Source organism: Schistocerca americana, chromosome 7 (assembly GCF_021461395.2).
Source record: "Schistocerca americana isolate TAMUIC-IGC-003095 chromosome 7, iqSchAmer2.1, whole genome shotgun sequence".
Taxonomy (NCBI): Eukaryota; Metazoa; Arthropoda; class Insecta; order Orthoptera; family Acrididae; genus Schistocerca; species Schistocerca americana.
In genome coordinates this window covers 139,449,506-139,475,328 of record NC_060125.1, presented here as the reverse complement: position 1 = coordinate 139,475,328, position 25,823 = coordinate 139,449,506, and the positions used below count along the sequence as shown (strand labels likewise).

At 45.6% G+C, this 25,823-nt stretch overlaps 1 protein-coding gene across 1 annotated transcript in view; it reads right to left on the bottom strand.

Annotated features, from left to right (window-relative positions):
* The window catches only part of LOC124622799 (furin-like protease 1), a 342,484-nt gene that overhangs the window by 26,074 nt on the left and 290,587 nt on the right, over positions 1 to 25,823 (bottom strand). The window contains exon 10 of the mRNA XM_047148591.1: positions 23,531 to 23,612. Coding sequence (XP_047004547.1) covers positions 23,531 to 23,612 — 82 coding nt within the window. The remainder of the gene's footprint in view (positions 1 to 23,530; positions 23,613 to 25,823) is intronic.

Here is a 25,823-nt window from a genome sequence, read left to right as displayed (position 1 = left end):
GAACCCCAGCGATATTGTCCGGCAACACATCCGACCACACGAGCATTTTCTGTCATTTGTGTTATTGAAAGGTGATAATCGTGAGTTTAAGAACAAGAAATACGAAAGCTGAATTCAAATGTCTCGTGTAGGAACATATAAAAATCAGAAGAAGTATGGTGACGTTAGAGTCAGTCACAGAACACGTTGGTAATTTTCAGGCTACTGCTGGATAATACACAGAACAGTTTGGTAATATTAAGGGTGGTAGGACGTCAAACGGGCCGACTTGGAGCACGAGAGGCACCACAGGACATTTTAATTTCCATTGTCTATACTTCTACAAATAAATTCATAAAACTTTGTCAGGATGACCAGCAAGGATTCAGAATTCACACTCATAGCAGTGGTAGTTCGAAAACATAACGAAATAATTTTCTTTACATGTGAAATTTCATCATTTCTTTCACTTACTAATGGAAGCAATTGTTGCTATAGGTATACTTTTCTTCATAAGTAAGAGACATTCTTCGATGAATTTTTCACAGCATACAAACCATACTTAAGGTGTATGAAACTGTGGTGTCACTGCCAGACACCACACTTGCTAGGTGGTAGCCTTTAAATCGGCCGCGGTCCGTTAGTATACGTCGGACCCGCCTGTCGCCACTATCAGTGATTGAAGACCGAGCGCCGCCACAAGGCAGGTCTAGAGAGACTTCCTAGCGCTCGCCCCAGTTGTAAAGCCGACTTTGCTAGCGATGGTTCACTGACAAATTACGCTCTCATTTGCCGAGACGATAGTTAGCATAGCCTTCAGCTACGTCATTTGCTACGACCTAGCAATTGCTATTTATCTTGTGATGCATGTACCGTCAGACCGATATTCACCAATTATGGATTAAAGTTAAGTATTCCAGAAGCTACGTACCTTTTTTGGCTAGTCTCTATTCCTATAACTGTTCCAGACCTCACGCCAGCCTGCGTGAGCTTAAACGCGTGCCTTTCGGCTTCCTCAGAGTGGCTTGGTTCTCTTGCCAAGTCACAACAGAAACTCTAGAATTTTTCACATCTATTAAAAACTTTGGTAAAAATTGAGATAATTAACTATAAAATTTGTGCTTTTTCTAAACATGAAGTTTAAAATACAAAGCTCATTCATTTTTTCATAAATTAAATAATTTATAGAGTTTCATTCGCCTGTAAGTATGGTTTGTATGCTGTGCAAAATTCATGGAAGAATCTCTCTTTCTTATGAATAAACGTGTACGTATAGCAACAAGCGCAGCCAATAGAAGTGAAAAAATGATGAAATTTCACAAGTAAAAAAAATTATTTTGTTACGTTTTCGAACTTCCACTGAAATGAGTGTGAATCCTGAATCCTTCCTGGTGATGCTCACAAAGTTTTATGACTTTATTTGTAAAAGTATAGACACTGAAAATTAAAATGTCCTGTGATGCCTCTCCTGCTCCAAGTCGGCCCGTTTGACGTCCTACCCCTCTTAAGACTACTGCTGGATAATACAGAGCGTATCAAATAGAATCCTCCCATTTGGCAAGTTTATATTTCTGAAACTAATAAACATATACAACGAATTTCGTTTTTTGATCAACAGAAAACTGAAAACGCATGGCTGTTCAACATGCCCCCCTTGAGATGCACGACATATGAAAATGCGGTATTCAAATTGTTCCCACGCTGCAGGGACCATATATTGAGTTACAGGTTCCACAGCTGCTGTTATTCGCTGTCTCAGTTCATTCACTGTTCTTGGTAACGGAGACACGTATACAGAACCTTTTATAAACCCCTCAAGAAATAATCACAAAAATGGCTTTGAGCAAATAAAATGGTTCAAATGGCTCTGAGCACTATGGGCTTAAGTTCTAAGGTCATCAGTCCCGTAGAACTTAGAACTACTTAAACCTAACTAACCTAAGGACATCACATACATCCACGCCCGAGGCAGGATTCGAGCCTGCGATCGTAGCGGTCGCGCGGTTCCAGACTGAAGCGACTAGAACCGCTCTGCCACGCCGGCCGGCGAATAATCATCTAAAGGCAGGACTGGTGACCTTGGAGGCCAGTAATGTAATTAGAAGGAAGGTCAGCGTCGGCCGTAATATTGATGGTTTATTGACAGCAAAAACGATTTTCAATCACATAGTGATCATGCAAGATTTCGCAACTGTCTTCTTAATGCTCTTCCTCCCACGCAGTTTTATTCCGTCGCAAGGGATGCCAAATGCAAGATCGCCTCGCTTCTAAACTGATACTGTTATTACTCAGCTTAGCCGCGAGTCCGTAGAGGGTGGTATATGTGACGTACGGTATAACTCGTCAGCATTACCACCCGGAGTTTGCGAGTGTAAGTCGGACCTTCCTTGATGCGCCTTGGTGGGTCGTGTCGTCGGATTTCCTCCTACCTGTGCGCGGTGCAGCTCTCGTAAATGTCGTTCCGTGCAGATTCTTCATTGGCGCATTGGATGTCTCTGTCGGTGGAAGCTAATTATCTGAAAATGCTGTCGATCAACTTTGAGGTATCTATTTACTCGAAATTAACATTCAGAATGCCGTAATATCACTTTTATTCCTATTAGATCAATAATGAAACACTCATGTCACAAACTACTCGTAACCGAGAGCATGGCTACCATCGAAGAAGACAGGAAGAGCTCTTAACGTCGACTGCCGACTTTGGCGCGCAGTCCGTATCTCTTACTAGTTTCTTCACACTTCGTGGATTTCCGATCAAGTTCGTAATTACTAAGATATGCATTTGTTAATGAACGGGTGTGAATTTTAACGAGGAAAAATTATGATAAATAGTTTTAAACATCCAGAGGCTCCTCCTAGTATTCAGGTTGTCATAAATGACTTTAATTATTAAATATAAATAAAATCGGTGACTTTGGCGCCAAGATGGCGGTACTTCCTGTCGTGTTGCTACGGTCCAGCGCCGAGCCCCACCCCACTACCAGCGACATATGGTCGCCAAGTTACCTAGCCAGCCAGCGTGGGAAATGCTCTCCGACTTATGGCCGGCTACGGACTACAGCACTTCCTAACTATCGTGAATACATCAATAAGAGACAATAATTTATGAAAACTGGTAAAAATGTCTTCCTCACGTAAAAGGCACCTTACAATCATCTTCACTGCTGTAGAGTACAAAGTATACTCATAAGCACTGGTCTCAAGTTATTACAGAAACCAGAGCTATGAAACGACCACAATAACTCAGCAATGTAAATCTGAATCATTTGGTCCAGTGCAAACCCATCCATAGTTCAGTAATCCTTTGATTTAAAAATTCCCACACTTCCACATGCCAGTGTGGTCGTGCCCCGTCCTGTTGGTAAGTCAAGTCGTTCGAATCAGTCTCCAACAATGGTAAAAGAAAGTCCTCAAGCACTTCGAGATATGTGCCTCCTGTAACAGTGTTCTCGGCTAAGAAAAATGGACCATACACCTTTTCCTGTGACACTGCACATAACACATCAAATTTTGGAGAGTCCCTCTCAAGCTGTACAGCTTCATGTGGTTGTTCCCTACACCATATTCTCACATTATGACGGTTCGCCTTTCCGTTTAAATGGAATGTCGCGTCGTCACTACACACTAAGCGTCGACGAAAACTGTCATCCTCCATCTTGCCAGGAACGAAATTACAGAACTCCACACGTTTCTGTTTGTCACCTTCACGAAGAGCTTGCAGTAGCTGAATTTTGTATTGTTTCACGTGTAAATGTGGACGTAACGCACGCCAGACGGACAGTGGGGGCATGTTGAGCTGCCGAGCTGCACGGCGAACGGATTTCTGCAGACTCCTTGTGAAACTATGGCGGATGCGTTCCACGTCTGTGTGAGACACTTGGGAACGGCACGGCGATTTCCCTTTACACAAACAACCAGTTTCTCGGCAGTGCTCATACCATCGTCTAATGCTCTGTGCTGTAGGAGAATCCACATCACAACTACCTCAAAAGTCACATTGAACAGTTATTACTGACCCGCATTGCGCAAAACCTAGAACACAAAACACTTTCTGTTGCCCAGCACTATTTTTACTAGAAGTGACGTGGGCGCACACTGCTGCTACCTAGCGAGAACCATGTAAAACTCGACAATTTCCTCTTTCCAACAGTACGTTGTTCACGCACATATCTCAAATATCCTAACAGTTATGATGATTTTCAGTCGGTTGGTACTTTTTGATACACCGCGTATTTGTGGGAGTACCTTTCTGTGTCAGAAATGTTCAGACAGGCTGTGAAATTGACGAAAAAGCTAGCGCCAGTGAGTCGCCTTCTACTGCTTTTGCGTTCCACAAGAGAAAAAGTTACCAAGAAAAAGAGGAATGGAGTTTTGTGGATGATTTCCTTTTTTTAAATAAACTAACTGTTCCCTAAACCTTAACTCGTATACTGATGCTGGACACATATATTTTTACTAATTTCAATAGAATGTCGAAGCACGATTTTGAAGAAAAATTCTGATTCACACAGACGTTTGACGTAGTTATTTTGCACCTCTGGTCTATACGCCTCTTGGTTGCAGAAGTTCGTAACGCTTTGGCAGAAGGACTGAAGGAAGTCAGTAATTTTTGTCGAAAACTGAGAATAAAAATTTACGTTAGTAATTTTTATCGTGGTTCAGAGAACACTGAAATAACTATAAATTTCAAAAATCTGATACATTTATTGCCCGAGAACTGGGCGTTGCAAAATAGGCTGATGTGCTCAAAAACAGAAATTAAGAAACCGAACGAGTGTGAACAGGACTTGTGCTCTGAGGATTCCAACCAAACTTAATTTTGTATAAAGACAGTTCATCAACAGGCTTTGTAAGTGATTTTGCGAGTTTCGAAATATCGGACCTAAACTGTCATACCTTTCCATTACATTGGCTTAGAGGCATTGCCACTAACTACTTCTGTTGTAGTACAAGAAAATTGAATCTTGCAACCAACAAAAGTAATAGGTCCTTGTAATAATTCCTGTTGCCCAGTCTCATTTGGTGTAATTGAAAATGTATCCACTGTCTTGTACACTGGAAGTGTGCTCCTCCTCCTGTATCTTCTACGACGGTACGGCATGGCTGTGTGCTTCCTGCGGCTGCCTCGAGTCGAATGAACATGCTGCAGCCTCTCGACACAGTTATCAAGCACCATGACGTCAGAACTTCCGGCCCCCACTCGCGCGCACTGAGCAGCATAAGAGAAATTCACACAGCCAGGCGTGTGACCTTGAAGCGCACTTAGCCGCTGAGCGAGGCTGCCGGGCAACACGGGCCCTAGTATTACTAGGCCCGTGTTGCTGGAAAATCAAGATTGCGCAACACTGATAAGGCGCGCTGGCTCAGGCAGCCGCACGAAGCACACAGCCATGCCGTACCGTCGTAGAAGATACAGGAGGAGGAGCACACTTCCATTGTACAAGACAGTGGATACATTTTCAATTAATGCACTCTAACTCGGTTACGTTCGACTTGTCTTACCAGCAACTCAAGTGGCTACGGCAAAGACGGTTTATCGGGTCCTGCAACGTGGACGATCCGATAACGTCGTGGAGAGGAAGCACCCGAACGTCAACTGGCGAGTAGTGTGGAGGACAATTCACCACGTAACACTGCACACTGACGTCAACGGCAAGCAGGTGAGCAGATCAAGGCTACATGCGATCCATATGGTAGACTCACCCACGTGCACTAGCTGTGGCGTTCAGGACAACGATGAACACCGTCTTAGCTGTGGCGAGTCTACGGCAATGTGGCACCCAGTGAAGCAAATGTCAGCATACTTCCATCGAGTGACGCCGAATCATATTGACCCCAAGACTATCTTATTCCCGAGTGAGACGTATTACCAACGCGCGAAAACTAATGCCATGACGCGGCTTTGTGGACATGCAGTGCATTATTTGTTTCGAGACGGCACTAAGGACACTTTCGACTTTTGGAACTATTTGCAGCCGGCCGCGGTGGCCGAGCGGTTCTAGGCGCTTCAGTCCGGATCCGCGCGACTGCTACGGTCGCAGGTTCGAATCATGTCTTGGGCATGGATGTGTGTGATGTCCTTAGGTTAGTTAGGTTTAAGTAGTTCTAAGTTCTAGGGGACTGATGACCTCAGATGTTAAGTCCCATAGTGCTCAGAGCCATTTGAACCATTTTGAACTATTTGCAGGAACGACACTGCAAGATCCTCTGTAACCCCAAGTATCGACAATATTTTTCCAATTACTTGTAGAGTGCGTTCCACGACCCTCCACGTCGCTGGAACATCACGGGTAAGAGAAGCTAAAATTACAAGACGATGACAGAACACTGCATGGTACAACGTGGGATCTACCTTGGTCATTGCGAGAAGTCATACCTGGATGATACATCAGATGGAAAGTGTCGTCGTGTCCCCTCGCAATCTATAGCAGTATTTGTCCATTTCTTCTTTTTGTCCCCGATGCGGTCTTCGCAGTTTCCCATCCAGTGCAAGATCCAGCACAGGTTAATGGTGGTATGAATTCCACCCTTCGGTTTTGTTTCATGGCTTCCTTAGCCCCACACTTTGCTCTATTTCTTAATGCCCTTTGCTGCAACTATAAGCGTGTTTTTAGTTATTTGCGTCCCCAACTCGACGCAACGGGTGTACTTACTAGTTTCAGTTACTTACTACTAAAAATAATTAAAAAATTAAAAATAAATAAATAAAATAACAAAAAAATTCACACTAATACACCCATTGCATCCCTTGTACCACATCCCTAGGATGGGAGGTAGGAGACATCGTGGCCAGGCCTCGGGTTGCGACCCCTGCCCACCTTGCCTCCGCCACCCCATTACCTGATCCATCTCCCATAAAAGAAAGGTCAGCGCGAGGGATTGTCAATCTGGGCCAAGGTTCGATTCCCGGCTGGTTCAGGGAATTTTCTCCTCTCAGGGACTGGGTGTTGTGCTGTCCTCATCATCATCCTATCATTCTCATCGATTTCAGGTCGCCGGAGTGGCGTCACATTGAAAGACCGGCACCCGGCGAACGGCCTTCCCGATGTGGGACCCTTGCCATACGATTAAAATTAAAAAAATAAAATTGACTTACAATCTGTAATTTTCTTTCGCAACCAAGAGAGCATAGATCTTAATACTTCACATAAATTTTAAGTCGATATCTCTACCCGTTCCTGAGAAAAATAATTATTACCCGATAGATAGATGGACGGACGGACGGACAGACAGACAGACAGACGGATAACTAGGTGATCCCATAAGATTCCCGTTTTTACCGACTGTGATACGGAACCTTAAAAAGGACATGTAGTAAGCTGCTAATCATGGATGTGGAGATACACGCGATGAACGTAACAGAAACTTTAAACGTTTTCGGAACAAATCTACAATACAATTGTGGCTCACTGCTGCAGATCTTCTAATACGATGGCCGGCCGGAGTGGCCGTGCGGTTCTAGGCGCTACAGTCTGGAACCGAGCGACCGCTACGGTAGCAGTTCCGAATCCTGCCTCGGGCATGGATGTGTGAGATGTCCTTAAGTTAGTTAGGTTTAATTAGTTCTAAGTTCTAGGTGACTGATGACCTCAGAAGTTAAGTCGCATAGTGCTCAGAGCCATTTGAACCATTTTTCTAATACGATAACAGCAAGAATATTATTTTTCATCAGACTGTCTTTGTTCGTAGAAGGAACTCAGTTATCAAGTACATTGTTACTTCATTTGGATACTTCTACGTCCCAGTACACAACAATCATATACAGGCTGTTAACAAAAGGTACGGCAAAACTTTCAGGAAAGATTCCTCACACACAGAGAAAGAAAATATGTTAACTGGACATGTCTCCGGAAACGCTTACTTTTCACGTTAGAGCTCATTCTATTACTTCTCTTCAAATCACATTAAACATGGAATGGAAACACACAGCAACAGAACGTACCAGCTTGACGTCAAACACTTTGTAACAGGAAATGTTCAAAATGTCCTCCGTTAGCGAGGATACATGCATCCACCCTCCGTCGCATGGAATTCCTGATGCACTGATGCAGCCCTGGAGAATGGCGTATTGTATCACAGCCGTCCACAATACGAGCACGAAGAGTCTCTACATTTGGTACCGGGGTTGCGTAGACAAGAGCTTTCAAATGCCCCCATAAATGAAAGTCAAGAGGGTTGAGGTCAGGAGAGCGTGGAGGCCATGGAATTGGTCCGCCTCTACCAATCCATCGGTCACCGAATCTGTTGCAGAGAAGCGTACGAACACTTCCACTGAAATGTGCAGGAGCTCCATCGTACATGAACCACATGTTGTGTCGTACTTGTAAAGGCACATGTTCTAGCAGCACAGGTAGAGTATCCCGTATGAAATCATGATAATGTGCTCCATTGAGCGTAGGTGGAAGAACATGGGGCCCAATCAAGACATCACCAACAATGCCTGCCCAAACGCTCACAGAAAATCTGTGTTGATGTCGTGATTGCACAATTGCGTGCGGATTCTCGTCAGCCCACACATGTTGATTGTGAAAATTTACAATTTGATCACGTTGGAATGAAGCCTCATCCGCAAAGAGAACATTTGCACTGAAATGAGGATTGACACATTGTTGGATGAACCATTCGCAGAACTGTACCCGTGGAGGCCAATCAGCTGCTGATAGTGCCTGCACACGCTGTACATGGTTCGGAAACAACTGGTTCTCCCGTAACACTCTCCATACAGTGACGTGGTCAACGTTACCTTGTACAGCAGCAACTTCTCTGACGCTCATATTAGGGTTATCGAGGAATTGCCTCGTCCATTGCAGGTGTCCTCGTAGTTCTAGGTCTTCCCCAGTCGCGAGTCATAGGCAGGAATGTTCCGTGCTCCCTAAGACGCCGATCAATTGCTTCGAACGTCTTCCTGTCGGGACGCCTTCGTTCTGGAAATCTGTCTCGATACAAACGTACCGCGCCACGGCTATTGCCCCGTGCTAATCCATACATCAAAAGGGCATCTGCCAACTCCGCATTTGTAAACACAGCACTGACTGCAAAACCACGTTCGTGATGAACACTAAGCTGTTGATGCTACGTACTGATGTGCTTGATGCTAGTACTGTAGAGCAATGAGACGCATGTCAACACAAGCACCGAAGTCAACATTACCTTCCTTCAATTGGGCCAACTGGCGGCGAATCGAGGAAGTACAGTACATACTGACGAAACTAAAATGAGCTCTAACATGTCCACATAACATCTTTTCTTTATTTGTGTGTGAGGAATGTTTCCTGAAAGTTTGGCCGTACCTTTTTGTAACACCCTGTATAGGGTACAGGTGCCGCTGCCAAGTTACGAACTGAAGAGCAGTAGTACTGCCTCCCCCGTTCACATCACGTGATCCGGCGCTGTCGACGTGAGAAAGACGAAGCAAGGCTGAGAGCGGGATGCGGGCACATAACAACAAGGACAGATGTAGGCGTGGCGCGGTCAAACGAAGTATCCTCCACAACACCAGCGAAACGAAAGGCCATACTTCGACAACTACCAGCAACAGCTCGCTGAGTCGGCAATACCACCGGGCCATCCCGCAGCATTCTGTGTACTGCAGCCACACTGCAGGAATTTTGAAGGCCAAAACTACTGCGGCCACACATTGCTGTAAGATGCAGCTCATGGAATCGAACCTTGAGAAACGGCAGACTGCGAAGAAATCGCTCCACTCTTATAACTGCCGTCTGGTTTCTGTACAAATTGTAAATAGCCTTTTGCTCCCTGTATTTTACCTCTCCCACCTTTAGAATTTGAAAGAGAGTACTCCAGTCAACATTGTCGAAACCTTTCTCTAAGTCTACAAATGCTAGAAACGTAGGTTTGCCTTTCCTTAAACCGTAGGGTCAGTATTGCCTCACTTGTTCCAATATTTCTACGGAATCCAAACTGATCTCCCCCAAGGTCGGCTTCTACTAGTTTTTCCATTCGTCTGTAAAGAATTCGCGTTAGTATTTTACAGCCGTGACTTATTAAACTGATAGTTCGGTAATTTTCACATCTGTCAACACCTGCTTTCTTGACGTCTGAGGGTATTTCGCCTGTCTCATACATCTTGCTCACCAGATGGTAGAGTTTTGTCAGGACTGGCTCTCCCAAGGCTGTCAGTAGTTCTAATGGAATGTTGTCTACTCCCGGGGCCTTGTTTCGGCTCAGGTCTTTCAGTGCTCTGTCGAACTCTTCACGCAGGGAAGCAGTGGTTGGGAAGGGAGTGAGACAGGGTTGTAGCCTCTCCCCGATGCTATTCAATCTCTATATTGAGCAAGCAGTAAAGGAAACAAAAGAAAAGTTCGGAGTAGGTATTAAAATTCATGGAGAAGAAATCAAAACTTTGAGGTTCGCCGATGACATTGTAATTCTGTCAGAGACAGCAAAGGAATTGGAAGAGCAGTTGAACGGAATGGATGGTGTCTTGAGGGGAGGATATAAGATGAACATCAACAAAAGGAAAACGAGGATAATGGAATGCGGTCGAATTAAGTCGGGTGATGCTGAGGGAATTAGATTAGTAAATGAGACACTTAAAGTAGTAAAGGGGTTTTGCTGTTTGGGGAGCAAAATAACTGATGATATTCGAAGTAGAGAGGATATAAAATGTAGACTGGCAATGGCAAGGAAAGCGTTTCTGAAGAAGAGAAATTTGTTAACATCGAGTATTGATTCAAGTGTTAGGAAGTCGTTTCTGAAAGTATTTGTATGGAGTGTAGCCATGTATGGAAGTGAAACATGGACGATAAATAGTTTAGACAAGAAGAGAATAGAAGCTTTCGAAATGTGGCGCTACAGAAGAATGCTGAAGATTAGATGGGTAGATCACATAACTAATGAGGAGGTTGATTGGCGACTCCATGGAGTGTCCTGTGCATCACGACCAGATAATGGATATACTTAGAAGGAGAGAGAGCATTGGTCGTATTTTTTTGTTTTATTAACCGCAAAATCGATTTTCGGTCACTTAGTGACCATCCTCAGTGGTGTTATATACAATTTAAATTGGTAAGCACTGGTGTCAACAAGCTTAGAGCGATCACATAAACTCAGATCGCTCTAAGCTTATTGACGCCAGTGCTTACCAATTTAAATTGTATATTACAGCACTGAGGATGGTCACTAAGTGACCGAAAATCGATTTTGCGGCTAATAAAACAAAAAAAAATAGGACCAATGCTGTCTCTCCTTCTAAGTATAATGAGGAGATGTTGAACAGGATTGGGGAGAAGAGAAGTTTGTGACACAACGTGACTAGAAGAAGGGATCGGTTGGTAGGGCATGTTCTGAGGCATCAAGGGATCACCAATTTAGTATTAGAGTGCAACGTGGAGGATAAAGATCGTAGATGGAGACCAAGAGATGAATACACCAAGCTTCAGAAGGATGTAGGTTGTAATAGGTACCGGAAGATGAAGAAGCTTGCACAGGATAGAGTAGCATGGAGAGCAGCATCAAACCAGTATCAGGACTGAAGACCACAACAACAACAACGAAGAAATCAGAGACGTCAGCAGTAAGTATGGCCGCGTATTCTCACAGAGCTGCAGAAGAGTCTTTTCAGTATTTCGAAGTAAAAAATATGTAAAGGAGAAGCTGCTACAGAAGAAGTAAGGAAGGTGAGAGTTCATAGTCTCAACTGACACATTCAGGAACTGTGTGGGAGAAGTAGGAGAACGGCTGGATGATCCAATGGATATGCAAACTATGTGCCTACTGAATGGGAGTATCCTTGGTGTATGGTGACGCTTTGCGGAGAGGGACAGAGAGAGAGAAAGTTTATCTCTCCACAAATATCTGTGGGTTGGTTTAACAGCACACAAAAGATTTTACTCGGGAAATATCAGATGAGTAAAAATTGGGTGTGACATGCATTTGGTTAGACCTGCAGTCATTAATAGTGTGACGGAACTGAGCAGGTGTGATCGACCAACCATACAGAAATTTCGCATCACGCAGTAATATTGTAGAATTCAACAATTCTGTGTATCGTGCGGTTAGAAGTAATTTCATGAAAAGGGACAGCGTCGATAAAACGAGATGGTGCACGAATTTCTGAATGCGTTACAGCTTAGTTAGCTGCTGGAAAAGGTATTATCGATGAAATTCTACTCGAGCGACCGCATGAAAGCAAGATAGTACGCGATATTGGTCGGGGGCTGCCATAAGAATTGTTTTCCGTGCTGCACATTGCTTATCTTCATCTACTTACATACTCCGCAAACCATCGTGCGGTTTTTGGGGAACGGTATCCTGCACTACTAGTATTGGTTTCCTTTCCTGTTCCACTCGCAAATAGAGCGAGGGAATCAGCCCTAATTTATAGTATCTTATCTTCGTGATCCTTACGCGTCCTATACAAGGTCTACTTCACTTTCTAAAATTCTCCCAATAAAGCGAAGTTGACCATTGGCCTCCCCTACCGCAATCCTTACATGCTCGTTCCATTTCATATCGCTCTTCAACGTTACGTCCAGATATTAAACGTCGTAACTGTGTCAAGCAGGACATTACTAATACTGTATCCGAAGCCACCTGGGGTAGCCGCGCTGTCTTGGGCGCCTTGCCACGGTTCGCGCGGCTCCCCCCATCGGAGGTTCGAGTCCTCCGTCGGGCATGGGCGTGTGTGTTGTCCTCAGCGTAAGGTAGTTTAAGTAGATTAAGTAGTGTGATGACCTCAGCAGGTTGGTCCCACAAGAACTTGCCACTACCACTCTATCCGAACATTACGGGTTTGTTTTTCCTACCCATTCGCATGAACTTATATATCTCTACATTTACAGCTAGCTGCCACACATCACATCAATTAGAATTTTTGTCTAGCTCGTCTTTTATCTTCCTACAGTTGCTCAACTTCGACACCTTACCGTACACCATCGCTTCATCACCAAAACCGCAGATCGCTGCCCACCCTGTCCGCCAAATGATTTTGTGTGTATAGAGAATAATAGCGGACCTATCACACTTTCTTGGGAAACTCCTGACGATACCCTTTGTCTGTGATGAACACTCGCCGTCGAGGGCATCATACGGGGTTCTATTACTTCTTCGAGCCACTCACATATCTGGAAACTTATTCTGCATTCTCGTACCTTCGCTAACAGTCTGAAGTGCAGTACATTAACAATGCTTCTCGGAAATCTAATTTCCACAGTTTTGCAGTACATAATGTGTGAAAAGGGCAAGCTGAGTTTCAAACGAGCGACGCTTTCTAAAACCGTGCCGCTTCATGGACGTAAGCTCCTAGCTCTCTAAGAAATTTATTATATTTCTAGAATTCTGCAGATAACCGGTGTTAAGGATATTTGGTCTCTAATTTTGCGAGTACTTTCTTTTACCATTCTTAATACACGAATCATCCGCGCTTTTTTCCAGTCTATTGGAACTTTCAGCTGGGCTTGAGTTTCGTGGTAAATGCAAGCTAACTAACGGGCCAATGCCGCAGAGTACTACTTATAAAACTGAATTGGGGCTTTTTCGAAATTTGTGGTAGGTTCCTAAGGGACCAAACTGCTGAGGTCATCGGTCCCTAGGCTTACACACTACTTAATCTAAGTGATTAAAATCCTTCTGGGTATTATGCCGCGTCATTGCTAAAAAGTAACAACAATAATAAACTAAAACCGACGTTTCGGCCGGTTTGCAACGGCCTTCCTCAGGGCACGACTGGTTTTGCATGGGGATATGTGCTTCTATCTATTACATACTATTGGTGTCTGATGTCACTGTTGTAAACCTTTTAATTGACCCTCTAATATGATTGGCTAGTCATGACGTAAGGGAAAATGGAAGGTAAAAGGCTATTCGTGGGTGTCCATGTCGTCAACGATTGGTAGCTGTCCGCCAATCAGCGTTCGGCTTCTGGACGGCAAGTTTTCCTTCCTCCTGGTGTGCGCGGAAGTGGACTGAGAGTTGCTCTACAGCTGTTTGTGCAGATACGTCCGTGTCCCGTGTAGCTTCTGCCCCGCGACAACTCGCGGCCCGTTGGACTGGGATGGCCGGCAGCCAGGACGCCGGGAGTTTGTAGCCATCTTCTCTGTTGATGTTGTCAGGCTGCTTAATAATTTCAATGGCCTCCCGTACCCAGAAGAATTTTAAACACTATGACACCGGCCGTGGAAGCCTACGTTCTTATACTTAATCTAACTTAAACTAACTTACCACACACACACGCACACGCACACACACACACACACACACACACACACACACACACACATGCCCGAGGGAGGACTCGAACCTCCGATGGGGGGAGCCGCACGGACCGTGACAAGATGCCCTAGATCGCGCGGCTACCCGCGCGGCGAATTGGGATTCCATCCGGACCTGGCAACTTATTTGTTTTAACTCTTCCAGTTGTGTCACTACGCCAGGGATCCTTATTACTCTGTCGTTCATAAGGGACTCTATGTGATGGTCAAACGACTGTACATTTGCACGATTCTCCTAAGCGAACGTTTTATTAAAAGCGAAATGTGAAACAACGTGTTCGGTCTAAAGAGAGTAGGACGTTCAGCGTATGTTTTGGCGGTGCGCTGTTGTCAAGACTATAGAAAGTGACGCGTCGGTGGAGTGGGAACGGCCCCTGCCCTCGTATCCCGGCTCGCGGCGCATTGCGACAACTTCCACTGGCATCTCGGCTACCGCAGCAGCCGTGGCGCCGATAGCAGGCCACGCCGCTACTGCTGCCGCTGTTGGACGGCGTGGGGGAGCTGGCGGTCGGTCGTCGCAGTCTCAGGAGCGCTGCAGGGGCCGCCGGCAGGCCGCAAAGTCGATGCCAGCTCACCCGCTCGATTAACTCTGGAGCGTCGCTCCATTTAAATTCTTGGCCGAGGCGCGTCCGTTAACGGCGGAGAACGCCTCCGCGCGCCGGCGCCTGCGACCTCCAGGGGGACAGAACGGGACAGTAGCGCAGAGCGCAGTGAAGCAGAATAGAGCGGAATAGAACGGAGCAGAATTCAGGAATTCCTGCCGCAACGGCGCGGACCGTCCCAATACTCCGCCGCTCGCCACCTCCTGTTTGGTACCACTCCCAGAATACTCGCTCGGGAATCTAGCCCATTCTCGCATTGTTGGCGCAGTCCTGGCTGTATCGACCACCATTACCCCTGTTGCGACCTTTTCCAAGTGACTGGCCACGAACGAGGAGCTAATGCAAACACACTCAAATAACCTCCTCCATCTGCAATCTGGTAAGATCGTGCTCAGGTTAATCGTTAGAAGAACGTATCTGACAATAAACTACAACTTATACATATATCATGTATTAATACACTACTGGCCATTAAAATTGCTACACCAAGAAGAAATGCAGATGATAAACGGGTATTCACTGGACAAATATATTATACTACAACTGACAGGTGATTACATTTTCACGCAATTTCGGTGCATAGATCCTGAGAAATCAGTACCCACAACAACCACCTCTGGCCGTAATAATGACCTTGATACGCCTGGGCATTGAGTCAAACGGAGCTTGGATGGCGTGTACAGGTACAGCCGCCCATGCAGCTTCACCACGATACCACAGTTCATCAACAGTAGTGACTGGCGTATTGTGACGAGCCAGTTGCTCGGCCACCATTGACCAGACGTTTTCAATTGGTGAGAGATCTGTAGAATGTGCTGGCCAGGGCAGCAGTCGAACATTTTCTGTACCCAGAAAGGCCCGTACAGGACCTGCAACATGCGGTCTTGCATTATCCTGCTGAAATGTAGGGTTTCGCTGGGATCGAATGGAGGGTAGAGCCACGGGTCAGAAATGTAACGTCCACTGTTCAAAGTGCCGTCAATGCGAACAAGAGGTGACCGAGACGTATAACCAATGGCACCCCATACCATCATGCCGGGTGATACGACAGTATGGCGATGACGAATACACGCTTCCTATGTGCGTTCACCGCGATGGCGCCAAACACGAATGCGATCATCATGATGCTGTAAACAGAAGCTGGATTTATCCGAAAAAAGGACGTTTTGCCGTTCGAGCAACCAGGTTTGTCGTTGAGTACACCATCGCAGCGCTCCTGTCTGTGATGCAGCGTCAAGGGTAACCGCAGCCATATTCTCCGAGCTGATAGTCCATGCTGCTGCAAACGTCGTCTAACTGTTCGTGGAGATGGTTGTTGTCTTTGTCCTGCAAACGTCCCCATCTGTTGACTCAGGGATCGAGACGTTGCTGCACGATCCGTTACAGTCATGCGGATAAGATGCCTGTCATCCTGACTGCTAGTGATACGAGGCCGTTGGAATCCAGCACGGCGTTCAGTATTACACTCCTGAACCCACCGATTCCATATTCTGCTAACAGTCATTGGATCTCCACCAAAGCGAGCAGCAATGTCACGATACGATAAACCGCAATCGCGATAGGCTACAATCAGATCTTTATCAAAGTCGGAAACGTGATGGTACGCATTTCTCCTCCTTACACGAGGCAGCACAACAACGTTTCACCAGGCAACGCCGGTCAACTGCTGTTTGTGTATTACAAATCGGTTGTAAACTTTCCTCATATCAGCACGTAGTAAGTGTCGCCACCGGCGCCAACCTTGTGTGAATGCTCTGAAAAGCTAATCATTTGCATATCACAGCATCTTCTTCCTGTTAGTGAAATTTCGCGTCTGTAGCACGTCATCTTCGTGGTGTAGCAATTTTAATGACCAGAAGTGTATATCCACTGCTGTTTAATTACCCCCTAGAAAAATTAGTCAGAGAAAGGAGCACGAAGATATGTACTGGAGTCCGTCTAGGAACAAGAAACAAAGGCATCAAACACAGTTGTCTACCCTTTGCCGATAATATGGCTAGTTGGTTGGTTGATCTTGGGGAGGCCACCACGTAGCGAGGTCAGCCGTGCCCTCTCGTAGGAACCATTCCGGCATTTGCCTGAAGCGATTTAGGGAAATCACTGAAAACCTAAACCAGGAGGGCCGAACGCGGGTTTTAACCGTCATCCTCCTGAATGCGGGTCCACTGTGCTAGCCACTGCGCCACCTCACTCGGTAATGATTGGTCCTACTGGCCTATACCTAGAAAGACACCAAAGAACAGCTCCTCGAACTACAAAAAGAAGCTTTAGAAATAGGTCTCAAAATCTCTTATGAAAAGACCGATGTGTTGGCAAATTTAAGAAACCCATCAAAACATTCTAAATTTTGGAGAACAAAAAACTGACATCGTGAAAGAATACAATTGTCTTGGAGAATGGATCAGTTGGAATGCTCTCTTGAGAAAGGCAATGAAATATAGAAGAGATAAAGTTACACTGGCCTTACAACTCACTAAAAACACGTACGATGGAAATTACTTGTCATGCAACCAAAAAATGAGATTTGGAAACGCAGTAATCAAACCGGAAGCCCTGTATTCAGCCGAAACATCGTCTATCACCAACCATGGCCAAGTTGAAAGGCTGGAGATCAAAGACAGGAAAATGTCAAGAAAAATCCTTGGTCCAGATTCTTCAACAGCAAACTAATTAACATCAAAAATGAAACGCTTTACCAAACAACGGAGAAACATTCAAACGCCACGAGGAAAAGAAGAATGAACGCAAACAGGGTAGCTAAACAAATTTGACTACTTCCGAAAAAAAAATTGGTGTAAGTAAACGGAGAAAGACTAAAGAGAACTCCAGATCACGGGAAACATGTTCATGGATAAAACTGAAGAAAATAAAAAAGCCAGGTCAAAATGAAAGCCTAACGAAAGATCCAAATCTCTCAACAAGGAAGGAAAGCAAGATCAGAGAGACTGAAACAATACTAGGCTAACAGAAAGGCACAGAACATTAAAAACTGAGTGATTTAACGTACCCCAAAGTAGGGTGAAACGAAAGAGGAAGAGGAAGAAGAACAAAAGAAAAACTCAGTTACAATTAATAATGCTTCCAGTAATCACCCACAGCTTCGATAATTGCTTGGCATCTTCGTGGCATGCTTGACTCCATGTTTTCCGCGTATTCACGTGGAAGAGACCTTCAGATGCGTCGAATCTGCGTTGACAGCTATTTCAAAGTAAAGATCGTTTTTCCTTACAACTTCTTTTTGACGCAAGACCAAACGTTTGCAATACAATTAGCATCAGGCGTCTGTGAGGCCTAATCCAGTACTCCTTTTTGCCATTCGCTGCAAAGCCTGCTGCTCTGCTTCGGACCATTGTCCTCCTGCAGTATCCAGTCTTGATCTTTCTGGATGAACCAACGTTTGGCAGTCGGCATCAAACATCCTTCATATGGTTCAAATGGGTCTAAGCACTATGGGACCTAACATGTGAGCTCATCAGTCCCATAGACTTAGAACTACTTAATCCTAACTAACCTAAGGACATCTCACATATCCATGCCCCAGGCAGGATTCGAACCTGCGACCATAGCAGCAGCGCGTCTAGAACCGCTCGGCCACAGCGGCCGGCAACTGAATCACCCTGTATACAGGTGCTCAGAAGCAGTCTGGAAAAATGCTAAGTGTGGTGCACGGAAGGTTATGCTGAGATATAACTGTTTAAAAAAATCGATACCGTGCACCGTTTCCGAGTTAATTAGCACTGAGGTTAGACAACGAGGCCTTTGCGCCCGCAAATTCAAACTGCCCGCCAAAGACGTCGTCGCCAAATATATACTTCGTTTGGTTTACTAAAACACCACAAAGGAGCGACACAAAACTGGTAATGGGACGGTAGCCATGATCGCACCTGAGTCAAAGGTCGGGCAGTCCCGTGCATTATGAGAAAAACTGACACGAATTGTATCTGACGGGTCACTTAAATTTATCCACGCAACGGCCTAATTCACTAACTTCAATCCTAATTAACTCGGAAACGGCGCAATTTATACATTTTTTTTATTTTTTACTCACTTTTTGAACAATTATTTCTCAGCACCAACTACCGCGAAATAACTTTAGAAGCTTTTCAGCCTATCTCTGACCATCCTAAATACTGGCTGTCCGTCATAAGAACTGTCAAGCGCATTTTGACTGGTGTTTCGGCCAATATTTTCAATTTCGTTTTTTCTGTGTTTAGCTGAAATCAATCCAAACTAATACTGGTCGTCTTCTTTCATGCAACGCTCGGTAACGACGGAAAGCGTCGGTTTATTTTCCGTTACAAACAAAACAATTTTTAAAGCGGAAATTTACATGCCCATTCGATAGAGTGGCTCCATATTCGGTTTAGCGACATGTATTAACTGGAACAGTGAAACAAAAAAAAAACAAAAAAAAAAAAAATCCATCAGCATCCGCGTCTGAGCACCGCTACTGCATGGCAGAAGCCAATAGGATAAGCCAGGGCAGTGCTGTGGCACCTGCGGTAGTGGTTTTCTTCCTGTGCTGCTGTCCCATTTAATACGTCTAGATAAAACGAATATTGCTCCGGACTAATTTGGGTCCGCTCTATTGAATGGCCACATAAAATTCCACTTTAAAAATCATTTGTTCGGAATGGAAAACGAAACGACGCTTTTCGTCGACAGTGGTCGCTGAATGAATGGCGTGACGAGTAGCGTTTCTTTGGGCAGTTTCCAGCTAAACATCGCAAAAACCAAATTGGAAATATCTGGCTAAGCACCACAGAAAATGCGTTTGACGACTTTTGGTAGGGACAGCCTGTATATACTTGTGTCTGTTTTTTCTTTCTTTCTTTTCCTTGTATTGCACGGAGAATAGAGAAATTGGCCGCCGAGATCGTAGAAAGCAACGCGTACGGTATCAGTCCACGGACGGCCGCAGTGGCACGTAATACGCCCTTCAAATCGCGATGTACAAACACGTGTTGCTTGTTCGGTACGACGGAGTAAAGGGAGCAAAACAGCAACCGCACAGCGTCCATTGTGTACTGAAACAAACCTTCACTGTGAAATTAAATTGTCCATCGGTCTGTGAATCGAATAATGGAATCTCACAGAGTTACTGCAAATCTAATCGGAGGGCGAGGCAACTTTATGTGGATTACATCGACTCTGATTGCTTCCCGTGTCTGTGGAAGTACTGTGGCAGAAAAACTCGCCGTTGATTGCTGCCATGATTGAGCGGGGTTCCTGGTGAACTGAAAACTTCATCGTACCTGTTCCGACAGAAAAACATGGAAATCAATCCGCGACATCATCGGGGGATGCTGTTCAGGCATGCAAGAATCGCACCAAACATTTGATTTGATTCCACTCACCCTCACAATTCTCTTACATTCTTTTTATAATTTACTTCTTGCTTTAAAATTGAACTGAATGGAAATTTATGCCAATTTGGCCCGCGCAATGGAAGGGAAGAAGGAGCACAGCATGATCCGGTGGAGCGGAACTGATAGCCGGAAAACGTAAACGCTCCCGCAAAGTTGAGTGTACTCTGTGCGTTTGCCGCCTCAGCGAGTTTGCGAACTGCGCAGGTTTTTCCGTTAGCCAGCCACAGATCTGGAACGCTAGTAAACCAGCGAGTCTCATTTTAACCAGCAGTTTCTATCACTGATCGTAACAGCTAACAGATCAGCTACGACAATAGTAGTACTCTCAGTATATAATGAAACATATTATCAATGACAGATTCAGAGTAATGTAATAATTACTATTTACAAGATTCCACATCCCATTCGAAACGATTCTTCGGATCAATAACAGACGCCGGCCGTTGTGACCGAGCGGTTCTAGGCGCTTCAGTCCGGAACCGCGCTGCTGCTAAGGTCGCAGGTTCGAATCCTGCCTCGGGCATGGATGCGTGTCATGTTCTTAGGTTAGTTAGGTTTGATTAGTTCTAAGGGACTGATGACCTCAGATGTTAAGTCCCATAGTGCTCAGAGCCATTTGAACCAACTAACAGAAGGGCGCTATCCTCAGACCATTCGTTGTGTGTATCCTGCGGCCATTCGCTGTTCCTTTCCTTTTATGCGACAAAAAGCTCGTCCTCTCACAAGGGTTGACTTGCTATGAGATTAGAGCGACACACTAACTCTGGTAGCACTGCTTCGCACTACGTGCACAGGAATCCAGTTTAGTACGTCTGGTCTTCGCTCGTAACATGTGTAATAGACCTAGTCCGACGGTACCTCCAGACATTTCTACAGAGATGGCAGCTGTTTGTCTTGAGAAGTAGCACAAAGTCGTTCAGTAAACCGTCTGCACTACCTGATACAGGATACATCGACAGAATTTCTATTTGGTGAGATGAATGGCAGCTTACTCCAAACGTAGAAAAATGTAAGGTAATGCCGATGTTTCGGAAAAACAATCTTGTAACGTTAAAATACAGTATTAGTACCACGCTAGGTGCAAAGTTGCAAAGGGACTTGAAATGGCACGAATACGAATGGATGAATTCGGTTTATTGGGACAATTTTAGGATAGAATAGCTCACCTACAAAGTAAATCGCGTGCTCTACAATTTGTGCGACGCATTCTGGAGTACTGCTTGAATGTTTGGGATCCTCACCAGGTGGGATTAAGTAATTCAGACTCATGCTGCTGTATCTGTTATTGGTAGGTTCGTTGGACACGTGAGTGTTCCAAAGATGCTTCGTGAACTCAAATGATAATACCGGGAGTGGAAGACGACGTTCTTTTAGCGAAATACTATTGAGAAAATTATCAGAACAGGTATTTGTAACTACCTACAGAAATATTCTCCTGCAGCCAATGTACATTTCGCGTTACGGACCGCGAGGAGAAGAGAAGAAAAATAAGGTCTCGGGCGGAGGTATGTAGACCGACTTTTCTCCCGCGCTCCATTTGCTAGTGGAATAGGGAGGAAAACGACTGTTAGTGGAGTATGGTACCCTCCGCCATATACCATACGTTGGTTAGTGAGTATAGATGTAGATGTACACGTAACCGCATCGAAACTGTTCCACACCGCTCTGATCACATGGGTATTTTACTTGTTTACCACATATTTCATTAGTCCAAGGATTGTCTTCAGTAATACAGACAAGAATCTCTAAGCAATTGTATTGGTGTCTACTAGCCCATTACACTACCAGAATGAAAAACGCTCCTATCACAGGACACAAAAGGTGACGATGTCCTGGACAGAGTAAAGGATTTAAAAGAAGGGAACTAGCTTTTCGACTTGAGCGGCGACTTCAAAGACATTCAAATCAAAATATAATTACATATTGGCGTTTTCTTACTTGTTAATGTTGGTATCAGCGTCGAGTAAAGTAACATGATGCATGATGTCTTCTCCCCAGGAAGCAATCCAGCCCAATCCAGCTGCAAACCCGAGAGTCTTTCACAAATTCGGAGACGAATTTGTTGCCCCCTTAAGATTGCACTGGCATCATAAAACAATGTGTTGAAACCTAGCCTGTTGATTTTCGTGAGCCGGCCGGGGTGGCCGAGCGGTTCTAGGCACTACAGTCTGGAACCGCGCGACCGCTACGGTCGCTGGTTCGAATCCTGCCTCGGGCATGGATATGTGTGGTGTCGGTAAGCTAGTTAGGTTTAAGTAGTTCTAAGTTCTAGCCGGCCGTTGTGGGCGAGCGGTTCTAGGCGGGTCAGTCCGGAACCGCGCTGCTGCTACGGTCGCAGGTTCGAATCCTGCCTCGGGCATGGATGTGGGTGCTGTCCGTAGGTTAGTTAGGTTTAAGTAATTCTAAGTTCTAGGGGACTGATGACCTCAGATGTTAAGTCCCATAGTGCTCAGAGCCATTTAGTTCTAAGTTCTACGGGACTGATGACCTCAGAAGTCCCATAGTGCTCAGAGCCATTTGAACCATTTTGGTTTTCGTGATGGGTGGCGGAAATCATCACATTTAACGTTTTCGTTTGTTTATAACCTTCTGGCCCTGACCTGAGTGGTCAATGATTCTCTGAATGTTTGCTACCTACCCTCGCGCAACTAGTAACTGCGATATTGTGTCAGACGCGATACGGTAATCATTCACAAAAGTAGCACCAGCGACCTAAAATCACATTTCATTTCAACGGCTACTTTACATTGGACGTATTGTACTTCGTTTTAGTTTGAAATGTGTTCGTTCGCCTCGTTAATTTGTGATAAATTTTGCGGGTTCCCGGGTTCGATTCCCGGCGGGGTCAGGGATTTTCTCTGCCTCGTGATGGCTGGGTGTTGTGTGATGTCCTTAGGTTAGTTAGGTTTCAGTAGTTCTAAGTTCTAGGGGACTGATGACCTAAGATGTTAAGTCCCATAGTGCTCAGAGCCATTTGAGCCATTTGACAAATTTTGAATTTGTATTTCCGGCGTTTTGTCACTAGTACACCTTCATTGAAACCTCCACTGCTCATCCGTTATTAGCACTAGGCACTATTCGTCAATTAATACCTTTACTGGTGCCGTAGCCGACAATCAACGACGCATTTTGCGTTCGGCTAAAAGCCAATGGTCGAAGGTTTTCGACACCACCATAAGGCTAGCCGAAGTTCGTTGCCGCTCGATTGTATAATGAATCTGAATTCTTAACACTGCTTTACTTGTCACTTGTCACGTGCCGTCTTGAATTTGGAACCTGCTGTGGATGATCAATTTCATCCTCCTTAGTGCTAAATGATAGAATGCGTTACAGAGGCTTAGGCACTTACCTGCACGTGCTCGAGGTAGTTGACGCCGGCGCATTCCTTCACATACAGCTCCAGGGTGACTTGGCTCTTGGCGGGGATCAGTCTGAAACACACAAACGCGTTGCATAAGGTGCCTTGAGTCAGTTTGAAATTAGGAGATACGATGGATCCTGAAATACTGTTTTTCGATATCTTAGACACAGAAGAACATGTGCGAACGGTGCTAAGGTTTCAGTTCGGTCGTTGTGAGAGCTAATACGTTGACCCGTAAGTGAACAAATTCTTTCGTCCTGACCTTTCACTGCTGATGGGAGATAATGACAGCCCACAAACCTTTCTGAACACCATGAACTCGTACTCTAATTTTAAATATTAATACACTCCTGGAAATTGAAATAAGAACACCATGAATTCATTGTCCCAGGAAGGGGAAACTTTATTGACACATTCCTGGGGTCAGGTACATCACATGATCACACTGACAGAACCACAGGCGCATAGACACAGGCAACAGAGCATGCACAATGTCGGCACTAGTACAGTGTATATCCACCTTTCGCAGCAATGCAGGCTGCTATTCTCCCATGGAGACGATCGTAGAGATGCTGGATGTAGTCCTGTGGAACGGCTTGCCATGCCATTTCCACCTGGCGCCTCAGTTGGACCAGCGTTCGTGCTGGACGTGCAGACCGCGTGAGACGGCGCTTCATCCAGTCCCAAACATGCTCAATGGGGGACAGATCCGGAGACCTTGCTGGCCAGGTTAGTTGACTTACACCTTCTAGAGCACGTTGGGTGGCACGGGATACATGCGGACGTGCATTGTCCTGTTGGAACAGCAAGCTCCCTTGCCGGTCTAGGAATGGTAGAACGATGGGTTCGATGACGGTTTGGATGTACCGTGCACTATTCAGTGTCCCCTCGACGATCACCAGTGGTGTACGGCCAGTGTAGGAGATCGCTCCCCACACCATGATGCCGGGTGTTGGCCCTGTGTGCCTCGGTCGTATGCAGTCTTGATTGTGGCGCTCACCTGCACGGCGCCAAACACGCATACGACCATCATTGGCACCAAGGCAGAAGCGACTCTCATCGCTGAAGACGACACGTCTCCATTCGTCCCTCCATTCACGCCTGTCGCGACACCACTGGAGGCGGGCTGCATGATGTTGGGGCGTGAGCGGAAGACGGCCTAACGGTGTGCGGGACCGTAGCCCAGCTTCATGGAGACGGTTGCGAATGGTCCTCGCCGATACCCCAGGAGCAACAGTGTCCCTAATTTGCTGGGAAGTGGCGGTGCGGTCCCCTACGGCACTGCGTAGGATCCTACGGTCTTGGCGTGCATCCGTGCGTCGCTGCGGTCCGGTCCCAGGTCGACGGGCACGTGCACCTTCCGCCGACCACTGGCGACAACATCGATGTACTGTGGAGACCTCACGCCCCACGTGTTGAGCAATTCGGCGGTACGTCCACCCGGCCTCCCGCATGCCCACTATTTGCCCTTTCTCAAAGTCCGTCAACTGCACATACGGTTCACGTCCACGCTGTCGCGGCATGCTACCAGTGTTAAAGACTGCGATGGAGCTCCGTATGCCACGGCAAACTGGCTGACACTGACGGCGGCGGTGCACAAATGCTGCGCAGCTAGCGCCATTCGACGGCCAACACCGCGGTTCCTGGTGTGTCCGCTGTGCCGTGCGTGTGATCATTGCTTGAACAGCCCTTTCGCAGTGTCCGGAGCAAGTAGGGTGGGTCTGACACACCGGTGTCATTGTGTTCTTTTTTCCATTTCCAGGAGTGTATATTCATTCCTCGTAGCAGCCATCTAATCTCACAGAACGTAGGTCACGTAGATAACAGTTGTTCGTAGTTAGTCTAATTAAGCAAATACTGGTATCAAGACATAACTAACGGACAAATAGCACCCGTCCGGTACAAGAAGGATAACTGTCGACTTTACAGTATTCATTCACAGCACTTTCAAGCAGAACCAGACCACACCATGTTAATAACACTTATTTGTGCATACAGCCTGTTTTCTGACCCAATCTTTTCTCTGTGAATGCATACATCAGCTCATTTCGCATCCCTGGTGGTACTGCTGTGTCAATCAGTAGAACACAGTGATTGACTGAGTGAATGAAATGAATGACTGGCGCAGAGTTCTGCAAAGTTGTTGACGGAATGCTATCAAAGGAACTGGAATATTTCCGTTTTATGAATATCAAAAAAGTATATTTTCTCTGCAGTTATGCCAAACATCTTTTGCAGATTCAGATTCTCTATATAGCAACAGGTTGATACACGATGGATG